At 33.1% G+C, this 14865-nt stretch overlaps 1 protein-coding gene across 1 annotated transcript in view; it reads right to left on the minus strand.

Moving 5' to 3' along the window:
• The window catches only part of NAALADL2 (N-acetylated alpha-linked acidic dipeptidase like 2), a gene marked incomplete at its 3' end in the record, with an annotated part of 819915 nt that overhangs the window by 311526 nt on the left and 493524 nt on the right, over positions 1 to 14865 (minus strand). Inside the window, exons 7-9 of the mRNA XM_080929559.1 lie at positions 10447 to 10539; positions 7355 to 7560; positions 3778 to 3897 (exon numbers count right to left, since the gene is read on the minus strand). Coding sequence (XP_080785685.1) covers positions 3778 to 3897; positions 7355 to 7560; positions 10447 to 10539 — 419 coding nt within the window. The remainder of the gene's footprint in view (positions 1 to 3777; positions 3898 to 7354; positions 7561 to 10446; positions 10540 to 14865) is intronic.

A 14865-nucleotide genomic window follows, 5' to 3' on the forward strand; every position in this document is an offset into this window, starting at 1 on the left:
GTGAAATAAATATGCTCACAGTGTAGTCAGGTTTCAACGTGGCTCTCAATTTTTTCACTTTGTACTTGAAGTACACTAGGTACTTCAAGGCAGTACCTATTTATTACCATAGAACTTTAAAGGCAAATGCTAGGACATCACTACTTACTACATATTATTATAATAAGGTATTAAATCAAGAATAAATGCTAATAAATACTACTATTGATTTTAAATTAGTTTCTGATAACTGGAGTATTTGAACAAATGGCCCTTGAAGTATGGCACAGACATGCAGGAGGAGTGATTTGTACTCACAGGAAGTATAGGGGGCATGACTTTTTCAGTTGCAGAACAGATGAATATAAAATTATTAGCAGTGCCATTCAATAGATCCAAAAAGTGAACAGGGATATCACCATAGCAATTTGGAGAAGAACCTATTAGTCGGGCATCATAAGTACCTACTTACCTGTCTTTGAGAGGTTTGTGGAGTCCATTCATATATCCTGACACTGTCCTATAATGGGTACGTTGGAATTCATCCGATAACATTACTTCTTTGCTGTGAATTCGGCTGCAGTATAAATCATACTGGTACCTTTCTTTTAGCTATTATTGCATGCTTTAAATTATGGGCAGCATCCTACATGCCTAGACAATAGTGACATCTGCTCCTTGTGTTCTGTAGCACCTAAAGCAATAAAATCCATAGCTTGAAATCTCTATGAGTACCAGTCCAGTAATGACCTCTCTACCAGACTTTGGGGATTCACAAGTATTATTACAGCCAACATGTAGGCCCAATGGACTAAAGAATCCTCAGGGGAATTTTTATTTAATCAATGTATTAGCATTTAATATTTGAGTATATTTTGATTTTTATATGATTGCACACTCTCATGTTGCACCTCAAGCCCACATTTATGCTGCCATTGTGAGCTACATCACTGAAATATCATCTCATTCAGACGGAGCAGTTCAGTTACAGAAAAGAGAGAGGTAAGTTACATTTTAAAGAAAATGGATGAATGTCTCAAAAGGTTTGTGGGCTCAAAAATGTTAATATCTATGTTTTCAAATTTAGTTTTTCATCTCTAAAACTCACAAAAATTACAAGTAGTGAGATAATTGTTGTATTTGTTACTGATGCTTCCATTAAGAAAAGCACAGTATCCATAGAAGTTCAAGGATCAGAAAAATCGCTCAACAGGACTTAGTTCTTGACTCTGACTCTTATTTAATTTTTAACTCACTGATAGACTATAGCTATTCAGAAAAAATAAATTAATTTATGGTTATTATTACAAATCATAAAAATAAAATACTTTTATGAATATTAACAAATCCCTTAATTAATTAAGCTTAAGTATTCTTTCAATATGAGCTGTAGCTCATTTTTATATAAGGTTGCTATGTAAGTTTACTCAATACAGAAACAAAAGTATTTTTCTCCTAAACTAATATTGGAGAGGCTCTTGTTATGAGCCTTTCATTGTTTACTCATTCTACTTTCTTCTGCATAAATGCACGTGCACACTAAATACTTTGGAGTTTCTCTTTTTAAAAGATTTAAATCAAACTTTTATTTTGCTTTAATTGATTAAATGTGTTCTTTCATGGATCCAGATATATTTAATACATCTAGCTTACTCTCCTCTTTTCTTACATTCTTTAAAGTCACATTAATGCAGACAATCCTAATAGGGCTACATGCAGAGAATATGTTTTATAAAGTCCTTAGCTATAACTGAAAAATCAGTATCTCACACCTACTATTGTTATTCTGAAAGCTCGGGGAGCATCATGGAGAAAGGGACAGGAATATAATATGTTGAAAGCACCATGGAACATCAGAGGAAACACTGTGTTCCAGACATAACAATACTTCTGTGTTCTCATGACCTTACAGAATTTGTAGTCACTCACATAAGTTCTTGATAGTATTAGCTCAAGACAGTCAACATTTCAATATGGAGGATTTGAGGGGCTGTTGGAAATTCATAACCAATGGAAAAGACAGAGTCCACTTTCTTTCAGACTGTGGTATTTGAGTTGATCGAACATGATGTAATTGGTGACTCCACACCCACAGGCATATAGGCAGTATATGTTGCATTCAGTAGGTTATGAAAAAATTAAGATACATAAGAGGCAGTGAAATAGAGAAGTGAATTAAGAGGATGGGGTAGAAAAGTTAAAAAGATGAATTGTTGGCAAATATGATCAAAACACATTGTTTCCATGTATGGTATTTAAAAAAAATATATTAAATATTATGTTTCATTGTTATAATAATAATATTTAAAACATAAAAAGAAATGTATTTATCTAATTTAATCCTAGGACTGTACAATGACTTAGTGTCAATCACTAGATAGGCAAAAAGAGAGCAAGTAAATAAGTGAAGTCTGACCCCACTTTCTAATACTGGGGTTGTTCTCCCTGGTCAATCATTTATTTATAAACAATATAACTCCCAGAGAAAAAGTATGCAGCTCATTCCCTCTGGTGGATTTCTTGTGGGTTTGATAAGAAGCCAGATGAAATTCATCACATGTACACTAGAATACAGCTGATCTTAAAAGGACACATTTATCTTTTTGATCTTCCTCAATGCCTTTCTCTTTTGTATGACATATGGAAATGTCGATGAAAACTATCAAACTAAAAAATAATTTATGAACATCATAAAGCAATAGTTTGCATTACATTTCAATCAAGACTTATGGCAGCTCAAGATAGGTTCATTGTCTCTATCGAGTTCAGTTCCTATGGTATATACGGGAAGCCCTGTGGCCATCTGAAAGGCCGTGTCTAATGTATGCCAACAGAGACTGGGGCTGGGAAGAAACTGCATCCTAGTGGTGGTGTGGCTGTCTTCATAAAGACAGATGACCAACACAGATAATTTTGTGTGCAGTAAAAGCTTAAGAAATGCATGTGTGCAATCAACAGACAAAGGAGAAAAACTTTCTGGAGGTATGTAAGGAATGATTATTAATGGGAAGATGTCATAAAACTTTGTTTAAAATGCGTTTTTTTATTTTGCACAAAGAGTTCTCCAAATTGCTTTAATTTTGTTTGTTTCTCAAAGTCTCAAATCTTGGTCTGAGCTAGGTTCAATCTCAGAATCCTGCTTTGACCTCTGAAGCACTAGACCCTAAGCATGTGCCCTATACCCAGGCTCAAACTTTGTAAACATGATACATTCAGTTACTGCTGTACTGCTCTCTACTAGAACAGCCAATGTTGTTAACAACAAACTGAGGTAATTCCAAAATTTGCCAAAACATAAACCATTGTTAACAAACACCAAAGAAACCAAGTACGGGGCACAAACATAGAATTAGAAATTTAAGAGCAAAATTTAAGTTTCAAATAAACATAGACTTTATTGTATCATCAACAGTATAATTAATAATTTCTTTAAAAATACACTCACAGATAATCTTAGGTAAAATAAACTTAGTTTAAGGAATATTGACTAATAATTTAGAAGCTGGGCATCATGTCTGTAAACTGAGCACTTGGAGGCAGAGTCAGGGAACCACAAGTATAGTTAACTTGATCTATGATATGAGTTCTAAACCAGTCATTGCTACATTAGGGGACCCTTTCTCAAAAGTCAACCAGACCAAAATAAATAAATAAACAAACATACTGATGAAATAATAGGTAATTCTTTAAATTTTTATAAATCATCTTTGAATACTTAAAAGATATTGAGAAGCATTAAATTATAGAGTAATTGGCTCTCCAAATAACATTATTATTCTCACATATTGTCCATCGTACCTCTACAACCAATTGCTGGAGAGATGGAGATGCTACTGGATACACAGTAGAGTTGCCCCGGATGGGACTATGGAGGCTGACGTATGCCACAGCATTTTTCTGCAGAATCTTCACAAGATCCTGAAATAAATGTTTTAAAAAGTTTACAATCATTGCAATCAAAATTACATATTCTACCTTATTAAGATAATACAAATTTTGATGCAAAAATTTGATGTTTGTCAGAAACATACGACAGGTACTTTATCATGTGTTACAGTTAATCCTACCCTCTATATGTAAGTTCTGCAAACTTGGTTTGCTCCATACTAAGAAGAATTAAATAGCTGTTAAAGTAGTACTCATGTAAACTAATCATTTTAACAGGAAAGGTTTGGGGCATTAGAATAATGATGGGTTCAATTACAGAGTACAGATTGACATTTTTCTTCAATGACAGTGCCTAAAGCTACAGTCATTGAATTAAGAGAATGAACTGGTCAGTTTCATTAGTTGGTGCTGACAGACTTTTTAATTTTGGTCAAATAAACTTGTATTTTGAGATAAATTGGCCAAATTAGAATGGTGAACCTAAGAATGTGACCATATGAAAGCCTCCTGAATGCTGTATATACTAATGGCCTAGCAAAATTCAGTGGCATGGTTTTCCTTTGATGACCCTGGCCTTGCAGTGCTGAAGACAGTTAACACCACACTGTTAGAGAAAGAAAAGGGGGCCTTATATCCTTGGCTCTGTTTAATGTTGCAAATCAATCTACAAACTTGTGGGTGATGTGAGTGTTTAAAAGTAATAAATCTTTTAACGTAGACATGAGTACATTTTAAAAAAAATACTGAGTAACTTCACAAATCATATGGTAAAATGTCCATTATTATTATGAAAAAATATTTTAACATCTGAACACATAGATACTTTTTCTATCAGATAATGTGTTTTCCATGAGCCATGCAGAAGACAATCAGTCTTCTAAAATTTGTAATATTTCCAGAGCAACATGTAAAAGGTATTCTTATAGAAAGAATGGTACTTTCAAAAAGCCTGTTTTAGAAAATGCCATTAATTTTCCCCAAGGATCAGCACCAGCACTAAGTCAAATCTTTATTACTTCCATAGGCTACAAATACCATCTATGAGTTTGAACATCACCTAACCTGTTAACTTTATCTGGGCTTACAGGGGGTCCTATGTATGCAAATTATAGTAACTTACAGAAAGCAAGAAGAAATATGAACAATGATTTTTCTTACTCACTTCCACTTGGGGTCAATATAAAAGAGTTTCACTCTCAAAAGAAAGATTGGATTACAGTAATCAGAATGAGCAACTAAAGCTCTATACTTCTCTGCAAATGGATGCTGATGAAATGTTTTCATGTGATACAGTGATGCAATCTATTATATAAAAAAATTAGATAAATTTTCCAGCCAATGGTGACTCCTCAATATGGCTGATCATTTTGCTTGCTGATTGTCTATTCTGTTACTCATCTAAGAGGTTAGAAGGCAATTAAATGTAAACAATGTTCAGTTTTACATACATATTAGAGGGAGCTACATATATAGAATTAGAATTATATCATACCTACCTCTCTATTGCTCTCTGCTTCTTGCAGGTACCCTTACACAAGCCCTCCCTGACTCTCATCCACCTTAAGTTGATAGCCTATTTTTCTTTGATTATTACTGATTTATATTCAAACAAATACATAAATACAACCTATTGAGTCTAATTTTTAGTTTGTTGGTATATAAGTAAGTTCTTCTTTTGGATTCATGCACCATTAACAGTTTTTTACATCTAAGACTCTGTTGAGAAATTACAGAGTTGTTAAAAGAAACAATGTGTTCACAAAGATAATTAAAATTAATTTATATTTTGTGAGGCACAATAGCATTTATGTAATTTGCAAAAATTATTCCCATGTATACAATTCCATTTTTATATAATTTTCAGTCTTTGACAAGTGACAAATGCTATAAAAAATTATTATTATTTTTTGCAATACACGTCTTTAGAAATTTGAGTATAAACTGTTTAACTCAAAATAATATGAGAGAAACCTATTCTTTGAATGGGACTTACAAACATTTATTAATTAAATAGTAAAATAATTTGATTGTGAAAGTTGTATACATAATGGTGGCTGTTTTAAAAGATTCCTTAAAATATACATGTAATATTTACTAGAAAATTGAATCACTATTTCACTGTTATGTAATTATTTAAAAAACACACATTTAATAAAATACACTAAACACATTTAAATTGTTGTACTTATCGTGAAGTTACAAAACGAAATTTTAAAGCTCTGTTTGTGGGTTACAGTTTCTTTTTATTTAACAATTTAAAAAAGTTATCAAAGCAATGAAATTTCTTGTCTTTAAATGTACTCCTTGAAACAGAATGTTCCCACCACTTGCCTGCATACATGGGTATTGTCTCACCTGAAACTTAGGAATCTTGTTGATCATTTTTTTCAGCTTTAAGACTAGTTACCTATTAAATTTGCATAGGGTCTTTATTTTGAGATCATTTTTTAGTTTCCTGTGAATGTTTTTATGGATGTACATGCACCATGAGCATGCATGCTTCCTATAAGATCACTGGATGACATCACATTCCCTGGAACTATTGTAGCAGGTAGTTGTGGTCCGCCATGCTAATACTGGGAACAAACCCAGTCCTCTCCAAATACCATGTTCTCTAACCACTGAAACAAATTTCTAACACTACTATTTTGTTTTCTATGCCATACTGATATTTTCCTGAATCTCTACAGACATTTCATCTTTCTTAAGAACCTAAAAATGAACTATGACTTTACATTCCCATGAATCATATTTTTCTCACAAGTAAAATTTGTTCACAAAGATAGTGAACAAATTGTGTTTCTTTAAAATCTACACAGACCCTGTTTACATAGTCTACATGTTTGCTTTTCATCTATTTCCAAATAATAATAAATTTATTTTGAATATGTGAGAATTTTACAATGCTCATAATCCTGTTGGTATAGCCATAGTTATACGCTGTCACATTCAACTAGAATATTGTGTCTTCCAAACATATAGCTATACCAAGAGTATTTCAACTCAAATATTGCAATTGCTTACTGTCTATATCTCAATGCTTCGTTAAGTTTCAAGTTCATCATGGTAGGTAGGTAAGAAGGCAGGAAAGCTAGGGTAGACTGATAGGTCTGACACAGTAAAAAGAAGAAAGATAGGACAATAATCAATATTTATACTAAATTCTCATTGGATTGATAACATATCAGGGTAATGAGTACTTAATATTGTTTGATAAAGCAGAAATATGTATTTGTATTTGTAATACTTTTTCTTTTCCTTTGCCTATCAAATTATCCCTTAAGTATGGCTATGACAAAATAAAAACAATATTGCAATTGGTATGTAGGTATATAGGTCTGAAACCAATGGAATTACTAGTTTTTGAGCCCTTTGGAGAAGTTCATTATATTCTTTGCTTTCAATAATATTTGACTGTAATATATGGAAAATGAAATAACAGGGAGTACAGTAGAGAAAAGAAGTATGATTAATAAATGTATTTCACCTCTCCCCATTCATAAGAGCCAATTTTGCCCCAGGGCGTTCCTCCCCATGAGCAGAAAATAATAGTACGTTCTGGTCTCCATCCTTTCTTCACTCTTAACATCAAAGCTTCGATAAATGCTGTGATTACTGCAGTACTGCTGGCCCATTCTTGGCCATTATAATTGTATCCAGGATGGTGGTTACTGCCAACTATAATATACCGGTCTGGAAATAGAATAAAATAAGAGCCATTAAAACAAAATGTAAACCTTGACAATAAATTTAATGACATTTACATAATCCTATTGCACAAGCAAGCAACAATTAATCCAAATTGTTCCAATAATTAATACCACTTTGGTATTTTCCACCCATTGCCTTGATTAATACATCTGGGTATATCAATGCAGAAGCAGCTGCTAAAGCCAATTATGAATCAAAAGCTTAGATCTATATTACTGTCCTCTGTGACATGAATATTAATTAATAAAGTATAAAAATATACCACAAAAAATTAATATCTAACATTTTTCAGCATCATAGTGGGAAGTACACTGCAAATAATGCCTGTGTGCTTACTAAACAGAATGAGCTATTAATACATCAATAAAGGAAGTGACTTAAGAACTGTGTATGTTAAAATGTTTAGACTATCTTTTTAAAATAGGTATTTAAGGATATATTTATAGTTTTAATTTATACTTCTAACACCTTTCCATTCTCTGAAAGAAAATAAGAGTCACCAGCATCAAGCCAGGACCACTGATAATTATGTTTTCACATAACTTATTTCATATGGCCACACAAAGTTCACTTGATGTTGCTGTAGAAAACTTGCGATGTTTCATGGCCAAGGTTCTTTACTAGCTATTTTCATCCTTTAACAGGAGCAAATATACCTCCAGAGGTTTCTCTTGTCTCTCTCCCTCAGTGGATGTTATTTCCAATAGCAACCGAGGTCATTTTAATTGATCAAGCAACAATATGAATTTATTTAAAGAAGTTTTGTTGTTGCTTTATGACATGTTTTGTGTAACTATATATCAGGATCAGCATGATACTACAGTGGGTATAGGCAAATGCTATCAAAACTAATGACTTCAGTTTGATTGGAGGACCCACATGACACCTGAAAATTATCCTCTGACATTCATATGTGAACACTGGCACACCTACCCTTATTTTATACACAAGAACTGAATCTGACAAAAAGTTAGTCAAACATCTATGTGGAATAACGGAAGTACCCTTGACTACATGGGCAGAAAGATGGCTATAAGAATTATAAATGTATATAATCATTGAAAATTGTAGTGCTGAACTGGAACCATCAATGATACAAACTTCCAATACTTTCTTAACATATAGGCAATGGGATATAAGGCTGTATGCAAGATCATACTGTTAGATATTGAAACATCAAACTCTTGGGCATTTATTCATCCATCTCTCAAAAATGTCTTAAAGTTCTATTTGAAATAGACTATATTCTGAATAAATTAACAACGTTGATTTCTGGTCTTTAACATCAGCAAATAAACCCTCATGAAAAAAGTAAGGTTTTTGTTTTATTTTTTATATAAATTTAAAAAACTGTTGCATGAAATTGTTTGGTAGTTTTAGGTTTTTAGGGTGTGTTTTTCTTATGATTAGTTACAAGTAAAGCAGTATTACTAAATATTTTCACCCGTCAGTAGAACTTGCTTATAGTGAATGACACATAAATTGGTGAAATGCAAGCAAATGAATCTCAAGGTCATCTGTGGCTAAGAATGCGCTGATGACAGGTTGTACAATAAAGGAACCATGGAGAATAAGTGCACTGCATGAAATTTTTAAGAGTTGACTGTCAAGAAATAGGGAGGAAATAAAACTTGATTTCAAAATTCTCCGGGTCAGCAATTAGGTCAATTTAACTAGTGCCACCGAGAAGAATAATTCTCCAAGGAGAAATTGAGTAAGTGTCCCAGTCATAGCCACAGAAGTGGTTTGAGTGCAATAAAACCTTAATGGTGCTCTAGGGATGGCAGATTGGCTGAGTGAATTAAAGCTGTTAGACCACAAACTTGATGGGCTGGGGTCAGCCCCGGGAACCTGTGATGGGAGGACAGTGCTAACTCCCAAAATCCTCTGATGGTCATACACCCACCACGGTACTGCTATTATCATATCATGTTCTCTCTCTCTCTCTCTCTCTCTCTCTCTCTCTCTCTCTCTCTCTCTCTCTCTCTCTCTCTCTCTCTCTCTCACGCACATACACACAAACACACACTAAATAAAATTCAGTGAAGTATAGTAGTAAACTCTATATATGTAATAATTTTAACCCAGCTTTGTCATGATAATAGAGTATGTCAGCATGAATCTGCTAATTGATAAAGGTAAAAACTATGTTTATTCTTATTTTTTAGACTGAAGATTCCTAAAGCAGTTAACAAATAGTAAAATATATAGTATTTAATATAGCAAATAATCATTTTCATAAGAAAAATATTTGAAACCAAAAACAAAAAAATAATACAGACATTGAGCAAACTATGAGCCAAACATATTAATATTAGAAGGATTTGCTTTGAGACAAAATTTGATTTGTTTTAAAGAAATGGAATAATTAAAACTCATGATATTTTCTCTTAAAATATTGTTTCATTAAACTAAAAAAATTCACAGTATTATTAAAAGTAATATAAAATGTATTGCCTATTCATTTCCATACCAATTTAACACTAATATAAGTTCTACCTCTCTTTTCCTTTTCCTGGTCTTTAAAACACTGTGCCTGCTAATGCTTAATATTGATGAGATATTGTAGGAAAAAAATACTTTAAGCATTTACACCAATCTATCCTTTTAGTCATGAAAACCTCTCTGTGTGTGTTTACATGTGTGTGTGCAAGTGTGTATGTATGTCTGTATGTATATATGTATGTGTGTGTATATATGTGTGTGCATATGTGTATACACATATGTACATATATTTTATAATATAATTCTTATATTTACAGCAGGATAATGAACTTCATTTTGAAATTATTTTGAAACAGAGGACAGTTTTTGGTTATTTCATTTGAATTATGGACTCGATTATTATAACTACTTAACCATACTTACCTGGTGATGTCAAACCTCTTAGATATCCAACAACATTAGACACTGTTTTATATTTTGTAACTGTATGCACCTGCAAACTGACAGTTCTTTTTTCTGTAAAAGAAGAAATTAAAAACACTTATGTATACTCTGGTGCATGTTTCCTTTTAAAAATTTAAGTTGTTTACTTAGTACAATCAGCAAAATAATTCCACAAAAGTCAATTTTCTTACATAGCTAAAGTTACCATTTTGTTGACAAGAATTAACAATGTTTTAGGCAGACAGTGTTTTAGATATTTGTTATTCTATGATGACCATGAGAAGTCTGCTTGCTTCCTGACTTTGAAAATCATAGAGAGACATCTCTATACCTGAGATTTTTTTTTTTTTTTTTTTTTTTTTTTTTTTTTATAGCACAGGCTCCAAAACAAGAGCACACGGGAAACTGCTGCTGGTGTTGAGAAAGTTATACTTTGACAAAAGAGACAGAGGAAAAAGGGAAGATAAAATTGGCTCTGTGAAAGTTATAGAATAGGACAATACACATTTTTTCAGTGGGACTCCCTCTTATAATTAACATTTAGCAAAGGTATATAAAGTATTTTATAAAGTAACATCTCTAAAACCCATTTTCATATAATACAACATATTTCCATAGATTATATAAGAAATCCCTACTAATTTCTCTATTTTTGTCTAAAATATTTTATGTGTTTCATGTTTTGTGTAAATGTGTTTTATGTACCATGTGTGTGCACTGACCGTGGAGGTTAAAGAAGGTATTGATTCCTTGGGACTGGAATTGATCATTTCGGTATGAATTACTTTGTTTGGTTTATCTTGAAAAACACGTGCATGTGGCTGGCTTGGGAGGCAAAGGTTATTACTGCCTGGACTGATAATCTGAATTCTATACCTGGAACCCACGTAGTAGAAGGTGAGACCTGATTCCAGGACATTATGCTATGTCCTTCATGCCTGTTTGATAGTTCTTATATGGTCCTTCCAAAAACTAAATAAGTATAGTAAAAACTTTTATGAAGGTAGAAACGTTTCTCAATGTCATTACATGTAATTCACATGTTATGAAATATTTGTAACACTAAAATTGGATTTTTTAATATCTGATCAAGGGGTTAGACAACTGAAAGTCAATTGTTACAAAATTTATTAAATAGTTTGTCTTCCTGAAAGTGAATCATGTTGATTTCTAATATTTATGTTTTTTTTTTTTCAGATTTTGTGTGTGTTGTCTTAACATTGGTACAGTGTTTGAATTAATATAGCTTCTGCATCATTACATAATCCTCACACATTTACTTTGAACTGTTACTTTCATACAAAATTTAATAAATATTTTTAAGCTTCCTGAAAACATTGCTGGGAGATATTTCCTTAGGGTTGCAAGACACCCATAGATGAAACTCCCTCTTTTGTGTGCTTGCTAGTTGCTATCAGGTGTCTTTACGTCTGTCAAGAGAATTTTATATTTTCCCATCAAGAGAAATACTACGTACAGCTACTATTGAGTTTATTTTCATGGTTTCATATACATTTCACCAAACAACTTTTAAAAAATATTTTATTTACAATATACCTGTTAACTGGTCCCTCCTTCTACACTTTCTTCTACTATTCCTCCTCCCCCTTGCCTCCAAGAGGGTGATCATTCCCTCCTGCCCCCAGCCCTTCCTCTTCCCTGGGCATCAAGTCTCTGGAGAATTAGGGGCATCTTCTCACACTGAGACCAGGTTGTACATATGTAGGGGGCCTCAGACCAGCCCATCTGTGTGCTGCCTTGTTCACCAACCAAATTTTAACAGTTTATGTTACAGATTAAGAATGCTCTTCAATTTTATACCTTGATTTATAAGAAAATGTCTAGCTATCCTTCAATATGACATAGGCTCCATAGTGTTCTTAATTTGGGTAATTTTCAAGAAAGACAATGAGTTTTGTTCTTGTCTTTTTTGTGTGCATACGTATGAATATCTGTGCACATGTTCTTGTGCACATAAGCATGCACACCTGTGTGTACAAACTTGGAAAATAGAGTTTGACAACAGGTTGGTATATGGTATCATTCTTTATTGTTTTCTTTATTGATTTTCATGTGCATGTGTCTGAGGTCTATGGTTGTTGGTTTGTGTGTTTGTGTGTGGGGGGCTGAGCACATGCATGGATGCCATGTGTACCTGAAATTGGAGATCTGATGTTGACAGCAGGAACTTCCCTTGGCCTTGATCATAGAGATGACTTTCAGATGATCCCATAGCTACAGGATATGGCAAGTTTCCCTAGACAGTTTGCTCTGTAGGTTCCAAGTGCAGAAATAACTAATACGCAAATATGTCTAATCAGCTTTTTACTTGATATCTGGGAAATTGATCTCTAGTCTGTACATGCATGTGGTGGTAAGTTCTTGACAACTGACCTATGTTTCTAGCCCTCCTTTAATTGCTGAGTCATCTTCCCAGGCTCCCTTTATGGCCAGAAAGGGTCTCTCACTTAAGCTGAAACTTACTATCTGGATAGACAGATTGACAAGCAAGACCCAGGGGCCCTCCTGTCTGACTTCAAAGGAGGAGATCAGAAATATGACCCACTGAGCAATCTCCTCTACCTCATTGCTTTCTGATAGCAACCAATTATTTTGTCCTGGAGCCCATACAAAGAGACAGAAATGAGACAAAAACCATTTTTTTTTTAAAATACTTGTCTTTTATTATTAACTTTAGTAGAATGTTCTTAACATTTTATCTTTTAAAACATTCTTGATATATGTTTCTGGGAATGCCTCTTATCAAATTAGGAAATTCACTCCTATTCTTACTTTGCTAAGAGGATTTCCCATAAGCAGATGTTGACTCATCTCCTGAGACAGCCAGAAGTATTTCCTTCTGCAGTGTGGAGAGATATTAGCATTTTTGGAATGAGCAGTTTTGTCAAGACATGTCTTATATTTGATATTTTTTCACATAAAAAGTATACCTGTTGTAATGTAAATATTTACTTGGTAGCATTACAACTCCATAGTCTAGATCAATTTTAGCCTCTTTTATTCCCCTTACATATTCTATAAGATTATAAAAAGTGGGTAATATCTCTTCTACTGATAAAAGTAAAATGCAAATATAAAATGTTTTCTTTATTTTTCCTTAGTACCATATCAAATATATATTGATAGCTCTCATATTTTACCTGACTATATTATTTATATTAACCTAAGTTTTTCACTTAAATTATTTTACCCACTGCTTTTTAATCTTAATATATTCATAAATTTAAGTATATAGACTTTTTATGTAGTTGCAAAATGATAATGTTTATATAGAGAGAGTTACTGTTACTTGTACTTTTTAATCATTTATATTTTAAAAAATCTTTCATATATATATTGATTTAAATTATTTTAACAGAATAAAATGTTTTAGGAACTTTTATTATAAACAATACATATGCTATTTAATAGTTTCAGACTTCTGTATATATTTCCAGTGCTCAAATTTGAAACTTGAGTAATGTTTATTATTCCAACAATAGTGTGCTTTTTCTACTAATAATTGGAAAAATTATTCCCCTTTTCTCCAGTGATAATGAATTTACCATGTAACTCTAGAAATGTTGTCATGTTTTTATTTATTAAACTTTTGTCTCTGTTTTCTGTGTGTGTTTGTGTATATGTGCTCATATGCATGTACACACCTGTGTGTGCACTTTTGTATATGTCACATTAGCATGTGCATGTGCGTGCATGTAGGTGGAAACCAAAGGATAACTTCACTTCAGGAGGTTTTTCTTAGGATCTATCCTACTTATTTTTGAGGCAGAATCTCTCAATGACCAGGAGCTCTTGAAGGAAGTTAGACTGTCTGGCCAGTGAGCTATAGGGATGTACTTTTCTTTGCCTTCCTAGCTCCGGCATCCTTAGCAGGCTCTGCCATACCAGGTTTTGTTATGAGATTTATGGGACCAAACTTTGGATGTTTCTGTCTTTGAAGCACACTTTAACAACCAAGCTATCTCTCCACCCTCCAAAATGCTGTACATATTTGGATGGATTAATTCTGTGTGCATTGTTTTCTAAAGCCTTCTCTTTACCAGCCAACTAAGTATTAATGTAACCAGTCAATCTTGCCTCCTCTTCCTATTCCTCTGGTGAATTTTCCCACAGCTATTGCCACTGCTAGGAAGAATAGCTTTGTCTAAGAGGCTGCTCTTGCAGTTTTTAATGGAAACAGCAGTAGATGCACAATCACATCAGTTTAGCAAATTAGCACAGAGTCAGAGCCTCTCAGATAACAGAACAGCTGCTTTAAGGTGTGCAGTGTAAAGAACAGGTCCAAAATATGACATAGTAACATAGCAAAATGTCACATTTATTTATTTATATTCTCACCTATGTATATCCTGATATGTATTAATACAATAGTCCATA

Source organism: Micromys minutus (genome assembly GCF_963924665.1).
Source record: "Micromys minutus genome assembly, chromosome: 15".
Classification (NCBI taxonomy): Eukaryota; Metazoa; Chordata; class Mammalia; order Rodentia; family Muridae; genus Micromys; species Micromys minutus.